General features: G+C 45.9%; 1 protein-coding gene and 1 pseudogene across 1 annotated transcript; both read left to right on the top strand.

The window, feature by feature from the left end:
* Window positions 1–8,433: 8,433 nt before the first annotated feature.
* Window positions 8,434–9,393, top strand: LOC144275190 (olfactory receptor 14A16-like). Its single transcript, XM_077834348.1, has one exon. It carries the CDS (start codon window positions 8,434–8,436, stop codon window positions 9,391–9,393), a length of 960 nt encoding a protein of 319 aa, XP_077690474.1.
* A 3,191-nt stretch (window positions 9,394–12,584) lies between these two features.
* On the top strand, window positions 12,585–22,839 carry LOC144274036 (olfactory receptor 10A7-like; annotated as a pseudogene).
* Window positions 22,840–23,177: the final 338 nt, after the last annotated feature.

The raw sequence follows: 23,177 nt of genomic DNA, 5'->3' as shown, positions 1-23,177 counted from the left end.
CATGGGTATCTGGACAGCACAGCAAAATTTTACAAGCCAAGTCTTTTTGTTTGTTTTATTTCTAACTCTCGGGTGTAAAGTTAGTTAAAAACAGAGAGGCAAACATGACAGAGCCCAAAACAGAAACAGCCAAAGAGGCTGCCCACAGGAGAGCTATGGAGACAAAGGAAAAAGAATGGAAGCATGCTGAGGAGGAAAGGGAGGCTACCCACAGGAGAGCTATCGAGGCAAGGGACAAAGAACTGGAGGAGAAGGAAAAAGAGAGGAAGCATGAAGAGGAGGAAAAGGAAAAAGAGAGGAAGCATGCACTGGAGATGGAGAAGGCAAAGGCTCAGCAGAATAAACCAACAAACCCTAGCAATCCTTCTCCAGGTACCATTTCCCATCCCAGAAAGTTCCCCACCTACAAGGCAGGCGATGATACCGAGGCCTTCTTAGAAAACTTCGCAAGGGCCTGCCTTGGGTACAGCATCTCTACAGGCCAGTACATGGTAGAGCTGAGGCCGCAGCTCAGTGGACCCTTAGCTGAGGTGGCAGCTGAAATACCTAAGGAACACATGAACAAGTATGAACCCGAGCATTCCCGTCGGTGGTTCAGAGCCCTAAGGTGGAAACCAGATGTGTCATTTACCTGACATGCCTACCACATTGTGAAACATTGGGATGCCTGGATATCGGGAGCAAGTGTTGAATCTCCAGAAGATTTGCCCTTCCTAATGCAAATGGAGCAGTTCTTAGAGGGTGTTCCTGAGGAAATAAAAAGATACATCCTAGATGGGAAGCCCATAACTGTAATCGAGGTTGGGGAGATTGGAGCCAAATGGATGGAGGTGGCAGAAAAGAAAAAAAGTGGTTGTAGTTGGAGCGGATACCAGAAGGGACAACCTCAGACCACACCCTACTACCGGGGGCAGCCCAAGGCCCCAACTAGCCCCCAAGGAACCCTCCAGACACCTTATTGTCCCGCCACACCATTCTCCAGCAACCCACCTTGCCCCAGTGACCCATCAGCTGGACGATGTTTTAAATGTAATGAGCAGGGGCATGTAAAGGCCAACTGCCCCAAGAACCCCAACAGATTACAGTTCATTGCACTGGAATAACACCAGAGGTCCTCAGGCCCAGATACCTCCCAGATAACCTTGGAGCGGAGGGAAACTGTGAGTGTGGGCGGGAAGAAGGTCACTGCATGGAGGGACACCGGAGCACAAGTGTCGGCTATCCATGCTTCTTTAGTGACCCCAATTTAATCGACCCAGAGATCCAAGTGACAATTCAACCCTTCAAGTCCAACTCTTTCAATTTGCCTACAGCCAAGTTGCCTGTCCAGTACAAGGTCTGGTCAGGAACGTGGACTTTTGCAGTCTATGATGATTATCCCATCCCCATGCTGTTGGGGGAAGTCTTGGCCAATCCTGTTAAGCAAGCCAAGAGGGTGGGAATGGTCAACTGCAGCCAGGCTAAGCAAGCCATCCCACCTAGCTCTGTTCCAGAAACTTCTACAAGGACCTGGTCAGAGGTGATGGACCCGGACCCCAGGCCAATGTCTCCAATAGCAGCAGTGGATCCAGTCCCAGAGACCCAGACAGAGCCAGTCCCAGAACCAGAACCAGAGGAACAACCAGCACCAGACCCATTGCCAGCACTGAATCCAGTACTTGCAACCCCAAGACCAGAGGGACCCAGCAAACCTGAACTGGCAGCAGCCGATAACCCTACACCAGAGGCTCAGCCGGATCCTGAACCCCAACATAGTGCACCAGCTGAGAACGGTTCACAGTCAACAGAAACAGCCCCATCCCCTTCCAGAGGGACCAAGCCTAGGTTCACAATCCAATGAGGAACTGATGTCTCCAGCATGAAGGGAACAGTTCCAGACTGAACAGGAAGCAGATGGAAGCCTCCAGAGAGCTTGGACAGCGGCATGGAGCAACCCACCACCTCTCAGCTCTTCTAATCAATCCAGGTTTGTTGTAGAAAGAGGACTTTTATACAAGGAAACTCTTTCTGGTGGACACCAGGAAGATTGGCATCTTCAGAGACAGTTGGTAGTTCCAACTAAGTACTGGGTCAAGCTCTTGAGCTTAGCCCACAATCATCCTAGTGGCCATGCTAGGGTGAACAGGACCAGAGACCATTTGGGGAGGTCATTCCACTGGGAGGGGATGGGCAAAGATGCTTCTACCTATGTCCGGTCTTGTGAGGTATGCCAAAGAGTGGGAAAACCCCAAGACCAGGTCAAAGCCCCTCTCCAGCCACTCCCCATCATTGAAGTTCCATTTCAGCGAGTAGCTGTGGATATTCTGGTCCTTTTCCAAAAAAGACACCCAGAGGAAAGCAGTACATACTGACTTTCATGGATTTTGCCACTCGATGGCCAGAAGCAGTAGCTCTAAGCAACACCAGGGCTAAAAGTGTGTGCAAGGCATTAGCAGACATTTTTGCCAGGGGAGGTTAGCCCTCCAACATCCTCACAGATGCAGGAATGAATTTCCTGGCAGGAACTATGGAAAGCCTTTGGGAAGCTCATAGGGTGAATCACTTGTTTGCCACCCCTTACCATCATCAAACAAATGGCCTGGTGGAGAAATTTAATGGAACTTTGGGGGCCATGATACATAAATTCGTAAATGAGCACTCCAATGATTGGGACCTAGTGTTGAAGCAGTTGCTCTTTGCCTACAGAGCTGTACCACATCCCGGTTTAAGGTTTCCCCATTTGAACTTGTATATGGCCGCGAGGTTAAGGGGCCATTACAGTTGGTGAAGCAGCAATGGGAGGGATTTACACCTTCTCCAGGAACTAACATTCTGGACTTTGTAACCAACCTACAAAACACCCTCCAAACATCTCTAGCCTTTGCTAAAGAAAACCTAAAGGATGCTCAAAAAGAGCAAAAAGCTTGGTATGATACACATGCCAGAGAGCGTTCCTTCAAAGTAGGGGACCAGGTCCTGGTCTTAAAGGCACTCCAGGCCCATAAAATGGAATCATCATGGGAAGGGCCATTCACGGTCCAGGATCACCTGGGAGCTGTTAATTATCTCATAGCATTCCCCACCTCCAACCGAAAGCCTAAGGTGTTCCATATTAATTCTCTAAAGCCCTTTTATTCCAGAGAATTAAAGGTTTGTCAGTTTACAGCCCAGGGAGGAGATGACCCTATGTGGCCTGAAGGTGTCCACTACGAAGGGAAAAGTGCTGGTGGTGTGTAAGATGTGAACCTCTCCATGACCCTTGGGCGTATGCAGCGACAGCAGATCCAGGAGCTGTGCACTAGCTACGCGCCAACATTCTCAGCCACCCCAGGACTGACTGAACGGGCATACCACTCCATTGATACAGGTAATGCTCACCCAATTAGAGTCCAACCTTACCGGGTGTCTCCTCAAGCTAAAACTGCTATAGAACGGGAGATTCAGGATATGTTACAGATGGGTGTAATCCGCCCCTCTGGCAGTGCATAGGCATCTCCAGTGGTTCTAGTTCCCAAACCAGATGGGGAGATATGTTTTTGCGTGGACTACCGTAAGCTAAATGCTGTAACTCGCCCAGATAACTGTCCAATGCCACGCACAGATGAACTATTAGAGAAACTGGGACGGGCCCAGTTCATCTCTACCTTAGACTTAACCAAGGGGTACTGGCAGGTACCGCCAGATGAATCCACCAAGGAAAGGTCAGCCTTCACCACTCATGTCGGGCTGTATGAATTTAATGTACTCCCTTTCGGGCTGCGGAATACACCCGCCACCTTCCAAAGACTTGTAGATGGTCTCCTAGAGGGATTAGGAGAATATGCAGTCACCTACCCTGACAATGTGGCCATATTTTCGGATTTCTGGGCAGAACACCTGGAACATCTACAAAAAGTCTTTGAGCGCATAAGGGAGGCAGGACTAACTGTTAAGGCTAAGAAGTGTCAAATAGGCCTAAACAGAGTGACTTACCTTGGACATCAGGTGGGTCAAGGAACTATCAACCCCCTACAGGCCAAAGTGGATGCTATCCAAAAGTGGCCTGTCCCAAAGTCAAAGAAACCGGTTCAATCCTTCTTAGGCTTGGCCGGTTATTACAGGTGATTTGTACCGCAATACAGCCAAATCGCCGCCCCCCCTGACAGACCTAACCAAAGAGAAACAGCCAAATGCTGTTCAGTGGACCGAAGAGTGCCAGAAGGCCTTTAACCAGCTTAAAGCGACACTCATGTCTGACCCTTTGCTAAAGGCCCCAGACTTTGACAAACCGTTCCTAGTAACCACAGATGCGTCCGAGAGTGGTGTGGGAGCAGTTTATTGCAGGAAGGACTGGATCAAGAATTCCACCCTGTCGTGTTTCTCAGCAAGAAGTTGTCTGAGAGGGAAAGCAACTGGTCAGTCAGTGTAAAAGAATGTTACGCCATTGTCTATGCTCTGGAAAAGCTACGCCCATATGTTTGAGGATAGGCGTTTCCACCTGCAAACCGACCATGCTGCGCTACGGTGGCTTCATACCGCCACGGGAAATAACAAAAAACTTCTTTGGTGGAGTTTAGCTCTCCAAGATTTTGATTTCGACATCCAACACATCTCAGGAGCTTCTAACAAAGTGGCTGATGCACTGTCCCGTGAAAGTTTCCCAGAATCAACTGGTTAAAATCGTCCTTGAGATGTGGAAAATATTGTTAGTCTTTATATACTTGTTAGTATATTTAGAGGTGCATGCGTCTTATTAACTCTGTTTTCTCCTAGAGCTCCAGGAAGAAATCACAGCGAGCATTTCACCCTATCTGTGATTTGGGGGTGTGTGTCATAAATATAAAGGAAAGGGTAAACACCTATAAAATCCCTCCTGGCCAGAGGAAAAACCCTTTCACCTGTAAAGGGTTAAGAAGCTAGGATAACCTCGCTGGCACCTGACCAAAATGACCAATGAGGAGACAAGATACTTTCAAAGCTGGAGGGGGGGAGAAATAAAGATTCTCTCTGTCTGTGTGATGCTTTTGCCGGGAACAGAAAAGGAATGGAGTCTTAGAACTTAGTAAGGAATCTAGCTCGATATGCGTTAGATTCTTTTTTGTTTAAATGGATGATCAAATAAGCTGTGCTGAATGGAACAAAAAACCCCAGGCCCTTTAAATTGCTGCCAGAGCCCTGCTGCTGGAGCCCCCTGGTAGTGGAGGTGGCTGGGAACCCCTGGGGTCGGGTGGCGATTTAAAGGGCACGGGGCGCCTCTGTGGTAGCAGCGGCTGGGAGCACCGGGCCCTTTAAATCACCGCCCGAGCTCCCGGCCACCACCGCTACCCCGGGGATTCCAGCAGCAGGGCTAGGGTGGTGATTTAAAGGGCCTGGGGCTCCTGCCCCTGCGGGGAGCCCCGGGCCCTTTAAATCACCCCAAGCCCGGGGGCTCCCAGGTGCCTCCGTATCTGGTAGCTCTGGCCGTGATTTAAAGGGCCCAGGACTTCCAGATGCTGCTGCCACAGCCGGAGCCCTGGGCCCTTTAAATCTCGATTTAAAGTTCTTAGGGATTTCAAGGCCCCACCTCTTCCGGTTCAGGCCCCACCCCCCTGCTCAGGACTCTGGCTTACCGGTAAGTCCTGTAAGTTAGTTTCACCCCTGCTGGCTGTACTAGTTATCATTACATGCTGGGATTCTCAAGGGCCTCTAAGGGAGTTAGGAGCCCAAGATATACATGCCTTACTGCTGTGGAGGAAAAATCTAGTAGGCCTAAACTTATAGGCCTAAAACTTTGGTAAAGCTAACTGTGTGTATGAAGCATAAGAAAAGGGTGAGGAAAATTCCATTAAGAGGCAAATAGCAACAGCTCAGCTTAAAAATGTAACCACAACCACTAGAAGTTAGAAAAGACCGTTAACCGCAAAGGAAGCACCTGTCAATAACAGGTAAAGCTTGTTTTGCTATATTCCAAATCAGGTAAAGCTACCGTTGAAGCTTGCACTGTAGGCCAAATAAGGAAAAATGCTGTTGAAGGAAGTGTGCTTAACAGATTGTGGTTTTCAGCTTTATCAGCTCCTGTATTTTCCATTTGCGGCAGAGGAGCTCCGGCTGACTCTCCCTGTATGCGCACGCTTAAATAAACGGACCTCAGACTTTGTTCTGATCCAAACACACCGCGCGGTTAATTTTTCCATGACACTGCTCCTTTGCCAATCCCAGGAATGATTTTCTGAAATTCAGGAGAAGCCCAGGCCTTGGAAGTTAATGAGAGAGACAGGGCCAGGATTACAAAGGGGTTTAGGTACCTAAAGAAGGAGATAGCTGCCTATTGGGATTTACAATAGCATCTAAGCAGGTTACGCTCCTCACTCCCACTTAATGACCATGGGACTTAGGCACTGAGCTCATTTCGGAGCATTGATAAATCCCCATAGGTGCTTGTCTCCATCTTTGTGATCCTGGCCCACAGATAACACAGAAGCTGGGCTGGAATCAGGGAATGCTGGGGGAGATTATAGGCCCCATGCTATGTGAGGGTCAGACTGGAGGGACAGAATGGCTCTTTTGCCTTCATCAGCTAGGCATCTCTGCACTTGCCTCTGGGCCTCTGCTGCTGAGCTGTGCAGGGCTCCAGGGAGTGAGTCCCACCCGCCCTTAGGAAATAGACATGAATAAATTACCTTCCTGCAGCATCAGTCCTTTAATGCCAGTGATGCTCAATGCCAGCTACACACAGCTCATCTGCAGAGAGCAACAGGTTTGAGTCTAGTTCTGGCAGTGCAGTCTCAAAATGAAGGGGGAAAGAATTCTCAGATGCATGTGCTTTTCGCTTCTAGATTCTGGTACATAGATAGATATTGACCAAAGAATCGTAGTGCTGGATGACTGATTGGATCATACATTGGGGAAAAAATCCACAAAGATCAGCACAGTAAGTTTGCTTTTTTAATTAACTGGGTTTGGGGATGAACATAGAGGTAAAATTAAGAGGATAAATATGAATTACAATCTGAACTCGTTAAGACTTTTACTCTCAAATTAATCAGATGCCTACTGCTGATTGGAATTTTTCCACCTTTCAGGAAAATTTTGACTTTTCACTGAAAACCCAAAATCCATTTTTTCCCCTCTCAGTTTTTGGCAAATGAAAACTTTCTGCTGAAAAGTGGATTTTTTTAATCGAAAAAAACAAAAATGTTTGGGTTTTGAGTTTTCAGTTTCTTTAGTGAACAATCCAAAAATGTTTAGAGAAAAGCAGACAGATTCTGAGATTTGTTGTTGTTTAGCTAAAAACCCAGTCTTGATTAAAAGAACACAGCTGAAAATTTCCAACCAGCCTTAAACTTCAAATAAATTGGAGAACATTAATATTGCCTGATAAACCCTTAATTTCAAACCATTTATTCTATTGCATCTGTGTGATTACTCTTTCAAAGGGATAGCTGAGAGGAGGTAACAACTGAATAACCGGTAAAGCTGACAGCTCACAGACTCTGTTTTATACAGACTAGCCCCTTTCAACCCTGGGTTAGAGCTGAGCCAAGCAGACAACCCCTGTCTATCCTGACCCGTTCAAGGACAGACGGGAGCTCACTGCGAATAGAAGTCAGAGCTCCTGTCCTAGCTTCACACTGCTGCTGGCTGAGTATACTCGGTGTCAATGGGTGTGCAGAACTTACACATAACAAGACATGGGGCTATGTTTCCAAAGGTATTTCGGCACCTAGTGGGACTTTCAGAAGCACCTAGGAGCTTATAACTCGTTGATTTCAAGGGGTGTTGAGGGCCCTGATGCTTTTGAGAATCCCACTAGGTGCATCAATACCTTTAAAAATCTGCCCCACAGCCCCTCTCTGAAGGCCCTTACAGTCCTAGTAGACATGGCAGAAAGAGGGGAAATGACTGGCCCAAGGTCACACAGCAGGTTGCTGGCAGAGACAAGAGTAGAGCCCAAGTGTCCTGGCAACCCCTGCACCGCACAGCACAGAGTAAACAATACAACATAGTGATGATGGAGGGATGCTGCTAGTCCATTGTAACACGCAGGCCAAAGTGCAGCTGGGAGTTGGTGCCATAAATCAATTTGGAAGCAGGCAGCTGGCCGTCTAGGCACAGAGCTTGGGGTAGAAAAATCAGAGATGAGCTGCTACTATTGATGCTGGGTGAGTGTACGTGGGAATCAGGCTGCGTTTAACAAGCCACATCTTGGGCCAAATCGTCAGATGGGGTAAAGTAACGAAGCTCCATTGACTTTAAAGGATCTGACCCAATTTACAATAGCGTGATAACATGACTGACTGATTGTCAGAGGTGAGGAGCACTGCCAACACCTACTCATTGTAAGTGATGAGTTCTGTGCACCTTTGGCATTCATATAATGAGATATTAGAGAAAGGGGAATCAGGGCAATTCCCTCTGTTGCTCTCATCCTGACCATTGTCCTTCTCATTCCCCCTGCAGCCATCACTCATTCCAGCCAGTGTACTGAGGAAGAAAATGTCCAACCAAACAACCATGACCGAATTCCTTCTCCTGGGATTCTCTGATGTTCCAGAACTGCAGATTTTACACTTTGTGGTGTTTCTAGTGCTTTACCTGTTATGCCTACTGTGGAACCTTCTCATCATCACAGCCATAGCCCTTGACCGCCACCTTCACACCCCCATGTACTTCTTCCTGATGAATCTGTCCATCCTAGACCTTGGCTCCATCTCTGCCACCATCCCCAAATCCATGGCTAACTCCCTCATGAACACAAGATCGATTTCTTATGCTGGATGTGTTGCCCAAGTCTTTCTCGTCGTCTTCTTCGCTTCAGCAGATTTTGCCATACTGACCATCATGGCGTACGACCGATACACTGCCATCTGCCAACCACTGCACTATGAGACAGTGATGAACAGAAGAGCTTGTGTCCAAATGGCAGCCAGTGCCTGGATCAGTGTTCTTCTCTACTCTGCAGTGCACACTGGAAACACCTTTGCAATATCCTTCTGTGGAGGCAACATGGTGGAGCAATTCTTCTGTGAAGTCCCCCAGCTACTCAAGCTCGCTTGCTCTGATTCAGACCTCAGTGAAGTTGGGTTTCTCATCTTTAGTATGTGCTTAGCCTCAAGCTGCTTTATTTTCATAATTGTGTCGTATGTTCAGATCTTCACCACAGTGCTGAGAATCCCCTCTGAGCAGGGCAGGCGTAAAGCCTTCTCCACCTGCCTCCCTCACCTCATTGTGGTCTCCTTGTTTATTTGCACGGCGACCTTTGCCTACTTGAAACCCACCTCCAGCTCTACCTCAGGTCTGGATCTCGTGGTGGCTGTTCTCTATTCTGTGTTGCCACCAATGATGAATCCGATCATCTACGGCATGAGGAACAAGGTGCTCAAAGGTGCCTTGAGTAAACTGATAGTTTGGAGGTTATTATCTAAGAATAAAATGTCCTTATTTCTCCTTCAGTAACAATTTCATTCTCTGTTTCTTTATAAATATAATCAGCTGATGACATTATCGCCTGCATGAGAAAATACTGTGCACTCTGTTTATGCAGAATTGGGTATTTACACAAGGAAAAATCCAGACAAACATGACTCCGAAAAATGGAGTTACTATAGGATTAGGCCAATGTAAATAAGATCAGAATCTATCTATCATACACTGCTACCCATCACCATACTATCTGAGCGCCCTGCCCATAAAATCAGTAGCCAAAGCAACGTCCATAGTGAGATCTCTCGCTCTTCTTGTTTGTGGGAATAAAATCTCTGATTAAGGTATCAATGCATTTGTTCTTTGTGCTTTTTGTTTGTTTGTTTGTTTGTTTGTTTGTCTGATTTTTAGCATTTTTTTTTTGGCTTAACTGGTTGGTTGGTGGTTTGTTTTGTTTCTTTGTTCCAGGAAGTTGTGGAGGTGGGAAAGCCTGGGGAGATGGTGAGTGTTTGGTTTGACAGGATTTTCAATGTTTGTCCTCTCTTGGAAGTGCCACTATGTCATCTCTTTGATGGGGTTTTCTGAGCGAGCTGAAGGTTTGCTCCCCACAATGATAAAAGGGTACAAAAGAGGTTTCTGCTTGGCTGAGTTCTTCATGAAATGATTATGTATCGACTGTTGGGGTATTATTGTATTATTAATGATGTTAGAGAAATAACAATCTCAGGTAGGCATCTTTTCTATGATTTTTACCTATTGAATATGTAAAAACGGTGTCATTCTTGCTATGGTGAAAAGGGTGTTTTGAAGAGAAACTTTTTCCAGAGTTTCCTAAAGAAAACCTGACACAGGATAATGAGGTCAGATTTGTATTCCATGGAAGCCACTACGGTTTAGCCCATCACTTCAAGGAGATCAGGATTTGGCCAATAACCTATATACACAAGGATTCAGATTTGTCTGACAGCACCCTGAAGAAAGTGAGTGTGACAGAGAGGTCAGGGTCTGATTTCCCAACTCAGCTAGACCAGCACCAATGCACTGTAGACCCAATAACATCACACGTTTACTACTGATGAGGTTCTGCCCCAAAGTCACTGGGCAGCACTCAGTAATGACATGAACACTGGTGTAAGCTTCTTGTCTGGGGTCATTTTGTTCTAATCTTAATGTAAGTGGAAAGGTGCCATCACTTACACTGATCTGGTGTTCCATACGCCTTCCCGTGTCGATCTGCTCACATCCAAACTGAGAAAGGATCTCAGAAGCTGGCCAGTGATTAGTATTAGGATATCATCTTTGTGCATGGTTGTGTACACTGCATATATGACAGAGAAAAGCAGAGTATGTGATTAGATAGAGAGACAGACAGACAGGACCATTCCTTGTCTGAACAGACAACCTCATTTCGTCATAATGATAGATTTCTATTTGATTGTGAATTATGTTAGCTAGCTAGATAATGAATAATCTATGGAAATTATTGTGCAAATTATTGTGCTTCTTTTCCTGTTAACAATTGTCTATGTCCAGATCATGATTTTCTCATAAGGACTCCTTATTAAACATTATTTAACAAAGATTTTTATGGCTATCTCTTACTCTAGCTGTCATTTACAAACAGTTCATCGTAAAATACTCAGTGTTTGACCTTTGAGCTGTTTTGACAGGATACATTTTTAACATGCTCTCTTTTGCTTCTGTGAACAAATGAAAGTATCACACTGGGAATCCTTAAAAATCAAGTTTCAGAGTAACAGCCGTGTTAGTCTATATTCGCAAAAAGAAAAGGAGTACTTGTGGCACCTTAGAGACTAACCAATTTATTTGAGCATGAAGTGAGCTGTAGCTCACGAAAGCTCATGCTCAAATAAATTGGATAGTCTCTAAGGTGCCACAAGTACTCCTTTTCTTTTTTCTTAAAAATCAAGGAGCCAATCCTCAGATGGTTTAAATTGTCATAGCTCCATTGAAGTCAATAGATCTCTGAGAATTTTTACCAGCTGAGGATCTGTTCCAAACATCATGAGTATGAATTTAAAACTCACTCCCTTTGAATATTCTGTACAAAGACCCCTTCCTTCACACCGCACCCCCTCCCATACCCCGCACTCGCTCCCACACCCCAACCCCTTGCCCCAGCCCTACATTCATGGCCACGCATGCAAGTTCCCCACCCAGATGTGGCCCTCAGGCCAAAAAAGTTTGCCCACCCCTGCTTTAGATTCACCGAGCAGGGCAGAAAACTCTGTGCTGATTAGATGGAATTCTAGGGGTAAATCAGCATAGCTCCATTGACTTCAAAGCAGCTTTGCTGATCTGCACCACTTGGGGACCTGCATAGTGTGTCAGTTAGAATATAGTGTAGTCAATCTGTTCCTTATGAATTACAAGTCAGAAACTGTGCATCCTTCTTGGAGAGGGTGGGAAGGTGGGATGGTTAAAGGAATGTGAAAGAGGATAGAATTTAACCAAGTAACTTGGGTCCAAGTGAAATCTATCCATTGGTTTACTGGTCTATCTATCTATTGGTGTATCTGTATTTTTACTGGTCTGCCTATGTGTCTGTCTGTCTTTCTGTTGGTCTATCTGTGAGTCTATCTGTCTAACTGAAGGGCCCTTTCCAGGCAGTCCTGACTGCTCACACAGAAATTATGAACTTTTGGGGGTGATTCTTTCTCTTGAGACATTTATTCCCATTTTCTGGCCACATCAAGAATATGGAAATGCCAGTCAACCCACACAGGGATTTTGGAAGGACCCTCCATGAGATTTGAACTTGGTGACATGAAGAGAGAATTTGCTCCTATGACTTTTGGGGAAGATTTTCAAAGGCACATGTGGCATTCAGGCTCCCAGACACTTTAAAGTATTTAGGTGCCTAACTCCCCTAGAAATCAATGGGAGTTAGCCACTCACATACCTTTGGGGATGTGGGCCACAACTCCTATTGAATGTCCTTGGGCACTGAGTCCATAACTTCCATGTGTGCCTTTGAACATCTCCTCCTTAGTTCCTGAAATGGGTCATTCCTTCACATGTTATCTAGATATTTATTGTCCCCCCACAGAGGAAATATGCAGAAGAATCAAGAAGGAGGAACCTCACTGTGGTGACTGAATTCATTGTCCAACCACCGCGAGCTGGGGGTACCTCTGTTCTCCATCTATCTGTTATTTTACACCATTACCCTGACTGGGAACATCCTTCTCATCACCATCACCATGGACCCAGCCTTTCACACCCCCACGTATTTCTTTCTCCGGGTCTTATCCTGCTACACCTCGGTCACTGTCCCCAAGATGCTGGTGAACTTCCTCTCAGAGGACAAGAACATTTCCTACATGGGCTGCGTTGTACAAATGGATTTCCTGCTCTTCCTTGGGGCCTCTGAGTGTTTCCTTCTGGCCACCATGGAGTATGACCCTTGTCAGGGTTCCCTTCCCCACCCACTCTGAACTCTGTGGTAGAGATTTGGGGACGCACATGAAAGACCCCCTAAGCTTATATTCTACCAGCTTATGTTAAAACTTCCCCAAGGCACAAATTCCTTCCCTTGTTCTTGGACGGTATTGCTGCCACCACCAAGTCATGTATACAAAAATTCAGGGAACGGTCACTTGGAATCCCGATCCCCAGAAAATATCCCCCCAAACTCCTTCACCCCCCTTTCCGGGGGAGGCTTGAGAATAATATACCAACCAATTGGTTAGCAATGTGAGCACAGACCAAACCCTTTGTCTTTAGGACACTGAAAATCAGTCAGGTTCTGGGACTGGCTCTGTCTGGGTCTCTGGGACTGGATCCACTACTGTTGTTGCAGATGTTGGCCTGGGGTCCGGGTCCATCACCCCATGGTCATATACAAGTTCAAATGGTGAAAACCCTAAACTAGGATGTGGTACAGCTCTGTAGGCAAAGAGCAACTGCTGCAACACTAGGTCCCAATCACTGGAGTGCTCATTTCCGAATTTATGTATCATGGCCCCCAAAGTCCCATTAAATTTTTCCATTAGGCCATTTGTTTGATGGTGGTAAGGAGTGGCAACCAAGTGATTTACCCCATGAGCTTTCCAAAGGTTTATCATAGTTCCTGCCAGGAAATTAGTCCCTGCATCTGTGAGGACGTCAGAGTGCCAACCTACCCTGGCAAAAATGTCTGCTAGTGCCTGGCACACACTTTTAGCCTTGGTGTTGCTTACAGCTAGTGCTTCCGGCCATCGGATGGCAAAATCCTTGAAAGTCAGTGTGTACTGCTTTCCTGTGGGTGTCTTTTTTGGAAAAGGATCCAGAATATCCACCGCTACTTGCTGAAATGGAATTTCAATGATGGGGAGTGGCTGGAGAGGGGCTTTGACCTGGTCTTGGGGTTTTCCCACTCTTTGGCATACCTCACAAGACCGGACATAGGTAGAAACATCCTTGCCCATTCCCTCCCAGTGGAATGACCTCCCAAAATAGTCTTTGGTCCTGTTCACCCCAGCATGGCCACTAGGATGATCGTGGGCCAAGCTCAAGAGCTTGACCCAGTACTTAGTTGGAACTACCAACGGTCTCTGAGGATGCCAGTCTTCCTGGTGTCCACCAGAAAGAGTTTCCTTGCATAGAAGTCCTCTTTCTACAACAAACCTGGATCGATTAGAAGAGCTGAGTGGCGGTGGGTTACTCAGTGCTGCTGTCCAAGCTCTCTGGAGGCTTTCATCTGCTTCCTGTTTGCTCTGGAACTGTTCCCTTGATGCTGGAAACATAAGTTCCTCATTGGATTGTGGACCTAGGCTTGGTCCCTCTCGAAGCAATGTATGGGATGGGGCTGTTTCCGTTGACTGTGAACCGCTCTCCGCTGGTGCACTATGTTGGGGTTCAGGCTCCGGCTGAGCCTTTTGTGTAGGGTTATGGGGTTCTGCCGGTTCCGGTTCTGGGACTGGCTCTGTCTGGGTATCTGGGACTGGATCCACTACTGCTGTTGCAGACGTTGGCATGCGGTCTGGGTCCATCACCTCTGACCGGGTCCTGGTAGAAGTTTCCGTAACAGAGCTAGGCGGGACGGCTTGCTTAGCCTGGCTGCGGGTGACCATTCCCACCCTCTTGGCTAGTTTCACATGATTGGCCAAGTCTTCCCCCAACAGCGCGGGGATGGGATAATCATCATAGACTGCAAAAGTCCAGGTTCCTGACCAGCCCTTGTACTGGACAGGCAACTTGATTTTAGGCACATTAAATGAGTTTGACTTGAAGGGTTGAATTGTCACTTGGATCTCTGGGTCAATTAAATTGGGGTCCACTAAGGAAGCATGGATAGCCGACACTTGTGCTCCGGTGTCCCTCCACGCGGTGACCTTCTTCCTGCCCACACTCACAGTTTCCCTCCCCTCCAAGGTTATCTGGGAGGTATCTGGGCCTGAGGACCTCTGGTGTTATTCCGGTGCAATGAACTGTAATCTGTTGGGGTTCTTGGGGCAGTTGGCCTTTACATGCCCTGGCTCGTTACATTTAAAACATCGTCCAGCTGACGGGTCACTGGGGCGAGGTGGGTTGCTGGAGAACGGTGTGGCAGGATGATAAGGTGTCTGGAGTATTCCTTGGTGTGTAGTTGGGGCCTTGGGCTGCCTCCAGTAGTAGGGTGTGGTCTGAGGTTGTCCCTTCTGGTATCCGCTCCAACTGCCACCAGGGTTCTTCCTCTCTCCTCCCTCCACCCATTTTGTTCTGGCTTGCTCCGCCCCTCTGGTGGTCTGGGACTGCTTGTATCAATCAGCATAAGAAGCAAGACTTTCTGCTGAGTCCATTTCCTTATCCCATAAACACTGTTTTATTTCCTCCTTGGACATATTCAGGAATTGCTCCTGAGCTATCAAATCACACATTCCGTCAAAGCTAGTGACACCCCTTCCTTGGACCCATTTCTCTAACAGATCCTTCATCTGGTTTAGATAAGCCACATTACTTAGTCCCCGCCCTCTCTTAAGGGTTCGAAATTTTACTCTGTACATTTCAGATGTAATTTGAAATTGCTTTAAAACAAATCCTTGATCTTATTATAGTCAGAAGCCTCATCAATAGGCATCTTATTGAATATGTCCAGAACTCATCCAGTTAATTTTGCGACCAGTGTGGTCATCTTGTGAGCTTCAGGAATTTTAAGGAGAGTGCACAGTCTCTCAAAGGCGAGAAAATATTCAGCAATATCACTGGATTGATTATACTGTGGACATTTGTGGATTGCTGGAGTCGGATGGTTAGGGTTATCCAGTAGATTCTGCTCAGCCTTTGCCTTCTCCATCTCCAGTGCATGCTTCCGCTCTTTTTCCTTCTCCTCCATTTCTTTTTCCTTTGCCTCCATTGCTCTCCTGTGAGCAGCCTCTTGGTGTTTTTCTGCCTCTTTCGCTGCCTCCATAGCTCTCCTGTGGGCAGCCTCTTTGGCTGTTTCTGCCTTGGGCTCTGTCATGTTTGCCTCTCTGTTTTTAACTAACTTTACACCCGAGAGTTAGAAATAAAACAAACAAACAAACAAACAAAAAACTTGGCTTGTCAAAATATATATATATATATATATATATATATATATATACACATATATATATATAGGTTGTGCTGTAACCAAATACCTATGTTGTCTGATAGTGATTGTCAGCCTACAGAAAAATTCTTAAAAAAGACCCTAACACCTTTGTCTCCAGGCAAATAGACAGAAAACCCCACTAGTTGCTCTTAGGTAAAAAACAACTTCAGGTCTGTGAAGACTTGTGAATTTCCCTGCAGGAAGTTAACTACCCTGCCTTTAGGTAAAGAAAACTCAAGCTCACAAAAGACAATTCCCTTTTGTCTCTGCTCTGGCCCTCAAGCAGAGAGAAAAAAACCTGTAACTGCTTTCAGCTTAAAACCTGCTTTCCAACAGCTCAAAGGAAAAAAAAATATTTCCTTTTAAAAAATCTGTGCTTCTGGTTCAAAAAATCTCAAAATGAGTTTAAGTTAATCCCACTGCTCTGCCACTGTGTCAAGGTTCCTTCCCCACTCTGAACTCTCTAGTGCAGATGTGGAGACCTGCATGAAAAACCCCCTAAGCTTATTTTTACCAGCTTAGGTTAAAACTTCCCCAAGGTACAAACTATTTTACCTTTTGCCCTTGGACTTTTTCGCTGCCACCACCAAGCGTCTAACAAATATATAATCGGGAAGAGCCCACTTGGAAACGTCTTCCCCGCCAAAATCCTCCCCAAACCCTACACCCCCTTTCCTGGGGAAGGCTTGATAAAAATCCTCACCAATTTGCATAGGTGAACACAGACCCAAACCCTTGGATCTTAAGAACAATGAAAAAGCAATAAGGTTCTTAAAAGAAGAATTTTAACTGAAGAAAAAGTAAAAGAATCACCTCTGTAAAATCAGGAATGTAAATAACTTTCAGGGTAATCAGAATCAAAACATAGAGAATCCCTCTAGGCAATACCTTAAGTTCCAAAAAGACACAAAAACAGGAATATACATTCCATTCAGCACAACTTATTTTCTCAGCCATTTAAACAAAACTGAATCTAACTAGATTGCTTATTAGCCCTTTACAGGAGATCTGACCTGCATTCCTGCTCTGGTCCCAGCAAAAACAAAACAGACAGAGAGAATCTATGTCTCTCCCCCCCTCCAGCTTTGAAAGTATCTTGTCTCCTGAGGATGAGGTGGACGAGGCTTTCTTCCGGCAACCCGCAGAAGATACTAGATCGCACTCCCTGGTTCTCATCGGCGAATTCAATCACCTTGATATCTGCTGGGAGAGCAATAATAGCGGTGCACAGAGAATCCAGGAAGTTTTGGGAAACTGTAGGGGACAATTTCCTGGTGCAAGTGCTGGAGGAACCAACTAGGGGCAGAGCTCTTCTTGACCTGCTGCTCACAAACTGGGAAGAATTAGTAGGGGAAGCAAAAGTAGATGGGAACCTGGGAGGCAGTGACCATGAGATGGTCGAGTTCAGGATCCTGACACAAGAAAGAAAGGAAAGCAGCAGAATACGGACTCTGGACTTCAGAAAAGCAGACTTTGACTCCCTCCGGGAACTGATGGGCAGGATCCCCTGGGAGAATAACATGAGGGGGAAAGGAGTCCAGGAGAGCTGGCTGTATTTTAAAGAATCCTTATTGTGCTTACAGGGACAAACCATCCCGATGTGTAGAAAGAATAGTAAATATGACAGGCGACCAGCTTGGCTTAACAGTGAAATCCTTGCTGTTCTTAAACACAAAAAAGAGGCTGACAAGAAGTGGAAGATTGGACAAATGACCAGGGATGAGTATATAAATATTGCTCGGGCATGTAGGAATGAAATCAGGAAGGCTAAATCACACCTGGAGTTGCAGCTAGCGAGGGATGTTAGGAGTAACAAGAAGAGTTTCTTCAGGTATGTTGGCAACAAGAAGAAAGCCAAGGAAAGTGTGGGCCCCTTACTGAATGAGGGAGGCAACCTAGTGCCAGAGGATGTGGAAAAAGCTAATGTACTCAATGCTTTTTTTCCTCTGTCTTCACGAACAAGGTCAGCTCCCAGACTGCTGCACTGGGCAGCACAGGATGGGGAGGAGGTGGCCAGCCCTCTGTGAAGGAAGAAGTGTTTCGAGACTATTTAGAAAAACTGGACTTGCACAAGTCCATGGGGCTGGATGCGTTGCAAAGGAATTGGTGGATGTGATTGCAGAGCCATTGGCCATTATCTTTGAAAATGCATGGCGATACGGGGAAGTCCCGGACGACTGGAAAAAGGCTAACGTAGTGCCCCTCTTTAAGAAAGGGAAGAAGGAGGATCCTGGGAACTACAGGCTGGTCAGCCTGACCTCAGTCCCCAGAAAAATCATGGAGCACGTCCTCAAGGAATCAATTCTGAAGCATTTAGACAAGAGGAAAGTGATCAGGAATAGTCAGCATGGATTCACCAAGGGCAAGTCATGCCTGACTAATCTAATTGCCTTTTATGATGAGATAACTGGTTCTGTGGATGAAGGGAAAGCAGTGGACATGTTATTCCTCGACTTTAGCAAAGCTTTTGACACGGTCTCCCACAGTATTCTTCTCAGCAAGTTAAAGAAGTATGGGGTGGATGGATGCACTACAAGGTGGGTAGAAAGTTGGCTAGATTGTCAGGCTCAACAGGTAGCGATCAATGGCTCCATTTCTAGTTGGCAGCCGGTATCTAGCAGAGTGCCCCAAGGGTCAGTCCTGGAGCTGGTTTTGTTCAATATTTTCATTAATGATCTGGAGGATGGTGTGGATTACACCCTCAGCAAGTTTGTGGATAACCCTAAACTGGGAGGAGTGGTAGATTCGCTGGAGGGTAGGGTTAGGATACAGAGGGACCTAGACAAATTGGAGGATTTGGTCAAAAGAAATCTGATGAGGTTCAACAAGGACAAGTGCAGAGTTCTGCACTTAGGACGGAAGAATCCAATACACCGCTACAGACTAGGGACCGGATGGCTAGGCAGCAGTTCTGCAGAGAAGGACCTAGGGGTGACAGTGGACGAGAAGCTGGATATGAGTCAGCAGTGTGCCCTTGTTGCCAAGAAGGCTAATGGCATTTTGGGGTGCATAAATAGGGGCATTGCCAGCAGATCGAGGGACGTGATCGTTCCCCTCTATTCGACATTGGTGAGGCCTCATCTGGAGTACTGTGTCCAGTTTTGGGCCCCATACTACAAGAAGGATGTGGATAAATTGGAGAGAGTCCAGCGAAGGGCAACAAAAATGATTAGGGGATCTAAAACACATGAGTTATGAGGAGAGGCTGAGGGAACTGGGATTGTTTAGTCTGCAGAAGAGAAGAATGAGGGGGGATTTGATAGCTGCTTTTAACTACCTGAAAGGTGGATCCAAAGAGGATGGATCTAGACTATTCTCAGTCATAGCAGATGAGAGGACAAGGAGTAATTGTCTCAAGTTGCAGATGGGGAGATTTAGGTTGGATATCAGGAAAAACTTTTTCACTAGAAGGGTGGTGAAACAGTGGAATGCTTTACCTAGGGAGGTGGTGGAATCCCCTTCCTTAGAAGATTTTAAGGTCAGGCTTGACAAAGCCCTGGCTGGGATGATTTAGTTGGGATTGGTCCTGCTCTGGGCAGGGGGTTGGACTAGATGATCTCCAAAGGTCCCTTCCAACTCTGATGTTCTATGATTCTATGATTCCTCATTGGTCATTTTGGTCAGGTGCCAGGGAGGTTATCCTAGCTTCTTAACCCTTTACAGGTGAAAGGGTTTTTCCTCTGGCCAGGTTGGATTTTAAAGGTGTTGACCCTTCCCTTTATATTTATGACAGCTGCCTATTGGGATGTACAATAGCATCTAAGCAGGTTAAGCTACTCACTCCCACTGAATGACCATGGGACTTAGGCACCGAGCTCATTTCGGAGCATTGATAAATCCCCACAGGTGCCTGTCTCCATCTTTGCAATCCTGGCCCACAGATAACACAGAAGCTGGGCTGGAATCAGGGAATGCTGGGGGAGATCATAGGCCCCATGCTATGTGAGAGTCGGACTGGAGGGACAGAATGGCTCTTTTGCCTTCATCAGCTAGGCATCTCTGCACTTGCCTCTGGGCCTCTGCTGCTGAGCTGTGCAGGGCTCCAGGGAGTGAGTCCCACCCGCCCTTAGGAAATAGACATGAATAAATTACCTTCCTGCAGCATCAGTCCTTTAATGCCAGTGATGCTCAATGCCAGCTACACACAGCTCATCTGCAGAGAGCAACAGGTTTGAGTCTAGTTCTGGCAGTGCAGTCTCAAAATGAAGGGGGAAAGAATTCTCAGATGCATGTGCTTTTCACTTCTAGATTCTGGTACATAAATAGATATTGACCAAAGAATCGTAGTGCTGGATGACTGATTGGATCATACATTGGGGAAAAAATCCACAAAGATCAGCACAGTAAGTTTGCTTTTTCAATTAACTAGGTTTGGGGATGAACATAGAGGTAAAATTAAGAGGATAAATATGAATTACAATCTGAACTCGTGAAGACTTTTACTCTCAAATTAATCAGATGCCTACTGCTGATTGGAATTTTTCCATCCTCCAGGAAAATTTTGACTTTTCACTGAAATTCATTTCCTAAATACATTTCCCCCCCGCCCCGCTCAGTTTTTGGCAAATGAAAACTTTCTGCTGAAAAGTGAATTTTTTTAATCAAAAAAACAAAAATGTTTGTGTTTTGAGTTTTCAGTTTCTTTAGTGAACAATCCAAAATGTCTGGAGAAAAGCAGACAGATTCTGAGATTTGTTGCTGTTTAGCTGAAAACCCAGTCTGGATTAAAAAGAACACAGCTGAAAATTTCCAGCCAGCCTTAAACCTCAAATAAATTGGAGAACATTAATATTGCCTGATAAACCCTTAATTTCAAACCATTTATTCTATTGCATCTGTGTGATTACTCTTTCAAATGGATAGCTGCGTGGAGGTAACAGCTGAATAACCAGTAAAGTTGACAGCTCACAGACTCTGTTTTATACAGACTAGCCCCTTTCAACCCTGGGTTAGAGTTGAGCCAAGCAGACAACCCCTGTCTATCCTGACCCGTTCAAGGACAGACGGGAGCTCACTGCAAATAGAAGTCAGAGCTCCTGTCCTAGCTTCACACTGCTGCTGGCTGAGTATACTCGGTGTCAATGGGTGTGCAGAACTTACACATAACGAGACAGGGGCTATGTTTCCACAGGTATTTTGGCACCTAGTGGGACTTTCAGAAGCACCTAGGAGCTTATAACTCGTTGATTTCAAGGAGTGTTGAGGGCCCTGATGCTTTTGAGAATCTCACTAGGTGCAACAATACCTTTAAAAATCTGCCCCCGTCCCAACACCTACTCATTGTAAGTGACGAGTTCTGTGCACCTTTGACATTCATATAATGAGATATTAGAGAAAGAGGAATCAGGGCAATTCCCTCTGTTGCTCTAATCCTGACCATGGTCCTTCTCATTCCCCCTGCAGCCATCACACAGTGTACTGAGGAAGAAAATGTCCAACCAAACCACCATGACCGAATTCCTTCTCCTGGGGTACTCTGATGTTCCAGAACTGCAGATTTTATACTTTGTGGTGTTTCCAGTGCTTTACCTGATATCCCTGCTGGAGAACCTTCTCATCATCACAGCCATAGCCCTCGACCACCACCTTCACACCCCCCTGTACTTCTTCCTGATGAATCTGTCCATCCTAGACCTCGGCTCCATCTCTGTCACCATCTCCAAATCCATGGCCAACTCCCTGATGAACACAAGATCGATTTCTTATTCTGGATGTGTTGCCCAAGTCTTTCTCGCCGTCTTCTTCGCTTCAGCAGATTTTGCTATACTGACCATCATGGCGTACGATCGATATGTCACCATCTGTCAACCCCTGCACTACGAGACAGCTATGAACAGAAGAGCTTGTGTCCAAATGGCAGCCAGTGCCTGGACCAATGTTCTTCTCTACTCTGCCGTGCACACTGGAAAAACCTTTGCAATATCCTTCTGTGGAGGCAACATGGTGCATCAGTTCTTCTGTGGTGTCCCCCAGCTACCCTTTGTCTTTAGGACACTGACAATCAATCAGGTTCTTCAAAGAAAAATTTTATTGATAAAGAAAAAAGTAAAAGAATCACACCTGCAAAATCAGGATGCAAGGCAACTTTACAGGGTAATACAAAGATTTAAAACACAGAGGATTCCCCACTGGGCTGAGCTTGAAAGTTACAAAAACAGGAATAAAACTACCTTTCTAGCAGAGGAAAATTCACAAGCCAAAACAAAAGAGAACCGAATGCAATTCCTTGCCTTACCTACAATTTCTGTAATTTTAGATGGATTCTTCCAGGTATGTTGTACCTGCTTGGTCTCTCTCTCCGTCCGGAGAGGGAACAAAACAAAGAGAGCCACAAACAAGCCCTCTCTCCCCCGCCCCAGATTTGAAAGTATCTTCTGTTCTCATTGGTCGTTCTGGTCAGGTGCCAACTAGGTGATTTGAGCTACTTAACCCCTTACAGGTAAAGCGATTCAGTACAGCCACCAAGGAGGGATTTTGTGCTACTCTTTTCTTTATATTTATGACACTGCTACGTGGCCATATGCAACCTACTGAGGTACAGGCTCATCATAAACAGGACGGTCTGCCTTTCATTGGCAGTTCTCTCATAGTTCAGTGGTAATGTGGTGTCCCTAGAACAGACAGTCTGGGGTTTCACCTTGCCATTTTGTGTCTCCAATAAGATTAACTATTTCTTCTGTGACATTCCCCCATTGATTAAGCTTTCTTGCATTGACACCTCTCAGTATGAAATGCAGTTGTTTACAGCTGCTATACTGGTCATCTTCATGCCATTTACTCTCATCTTTGTGTCCTACATCTTTATTATCTCCACCATCTTACAGATGGCATTGGCTGAAGGCAGACACAAAGCCTTCTCCACCTGTTTCTCACACCTCATTGTGGTGACACTGTATTATGGGAGCAGCAGCCTGATCTTTTAAGACCCATTAACTTACCAGACAGCAACAAAGTGCTATCTCTGATCTACACAACCGTCACACCCACCTTGAACTGCTTTATTTACAGCCTGAGGAAGAAGGAGGTGAAAGAGGCTCTGAGGAGAATATTGTGGGACATGATGAAGAGAAGAATATTTTCTCATAGAAAGTAATTTGGGTACACATCTTTTTTCTGATGTCAGTTACACAACTGTGCAAATCTGGAGTAGCTCCTTTGAAGTCAATGGCATTCAATGCTATGGTTGAACTGGTGTCGAAAAACTGCAAAAAGAAACACATAAAATGTTACTGTTCTGTCAATTTTTGTGTGCATTGGAATT

This window comes from Eretmochelys imbricata, chromosome 14 (assembly GCF_965152235.1).
Source record: "Eretmochelys imbricata isolate rEreImb1 chromosome 14, rEreImb1.hap1, whole genome shotgun sequence".
NCBI classification, from domain to species: domain Eukaryota; kingdom Metazoa; phylum Chordata; order Testudines; family Cheloniidae; genus Eretmochelys; species Eretmochelys imbricata.
Note: the sequence above shows the minus strand (reverse complement) of the source record. Positions and strands in the feature narration are given on the sequence as shown.

What these genes read in the sequence shown, in the direction of transcription:
- LOC144275190 (XM_077834348.1), top strand. Translation starts at nt 8,434, where the DNA reads ATGTCCAACCAAACAACCATGACCGAATTCCTTCTCCTGGGATTCTCT.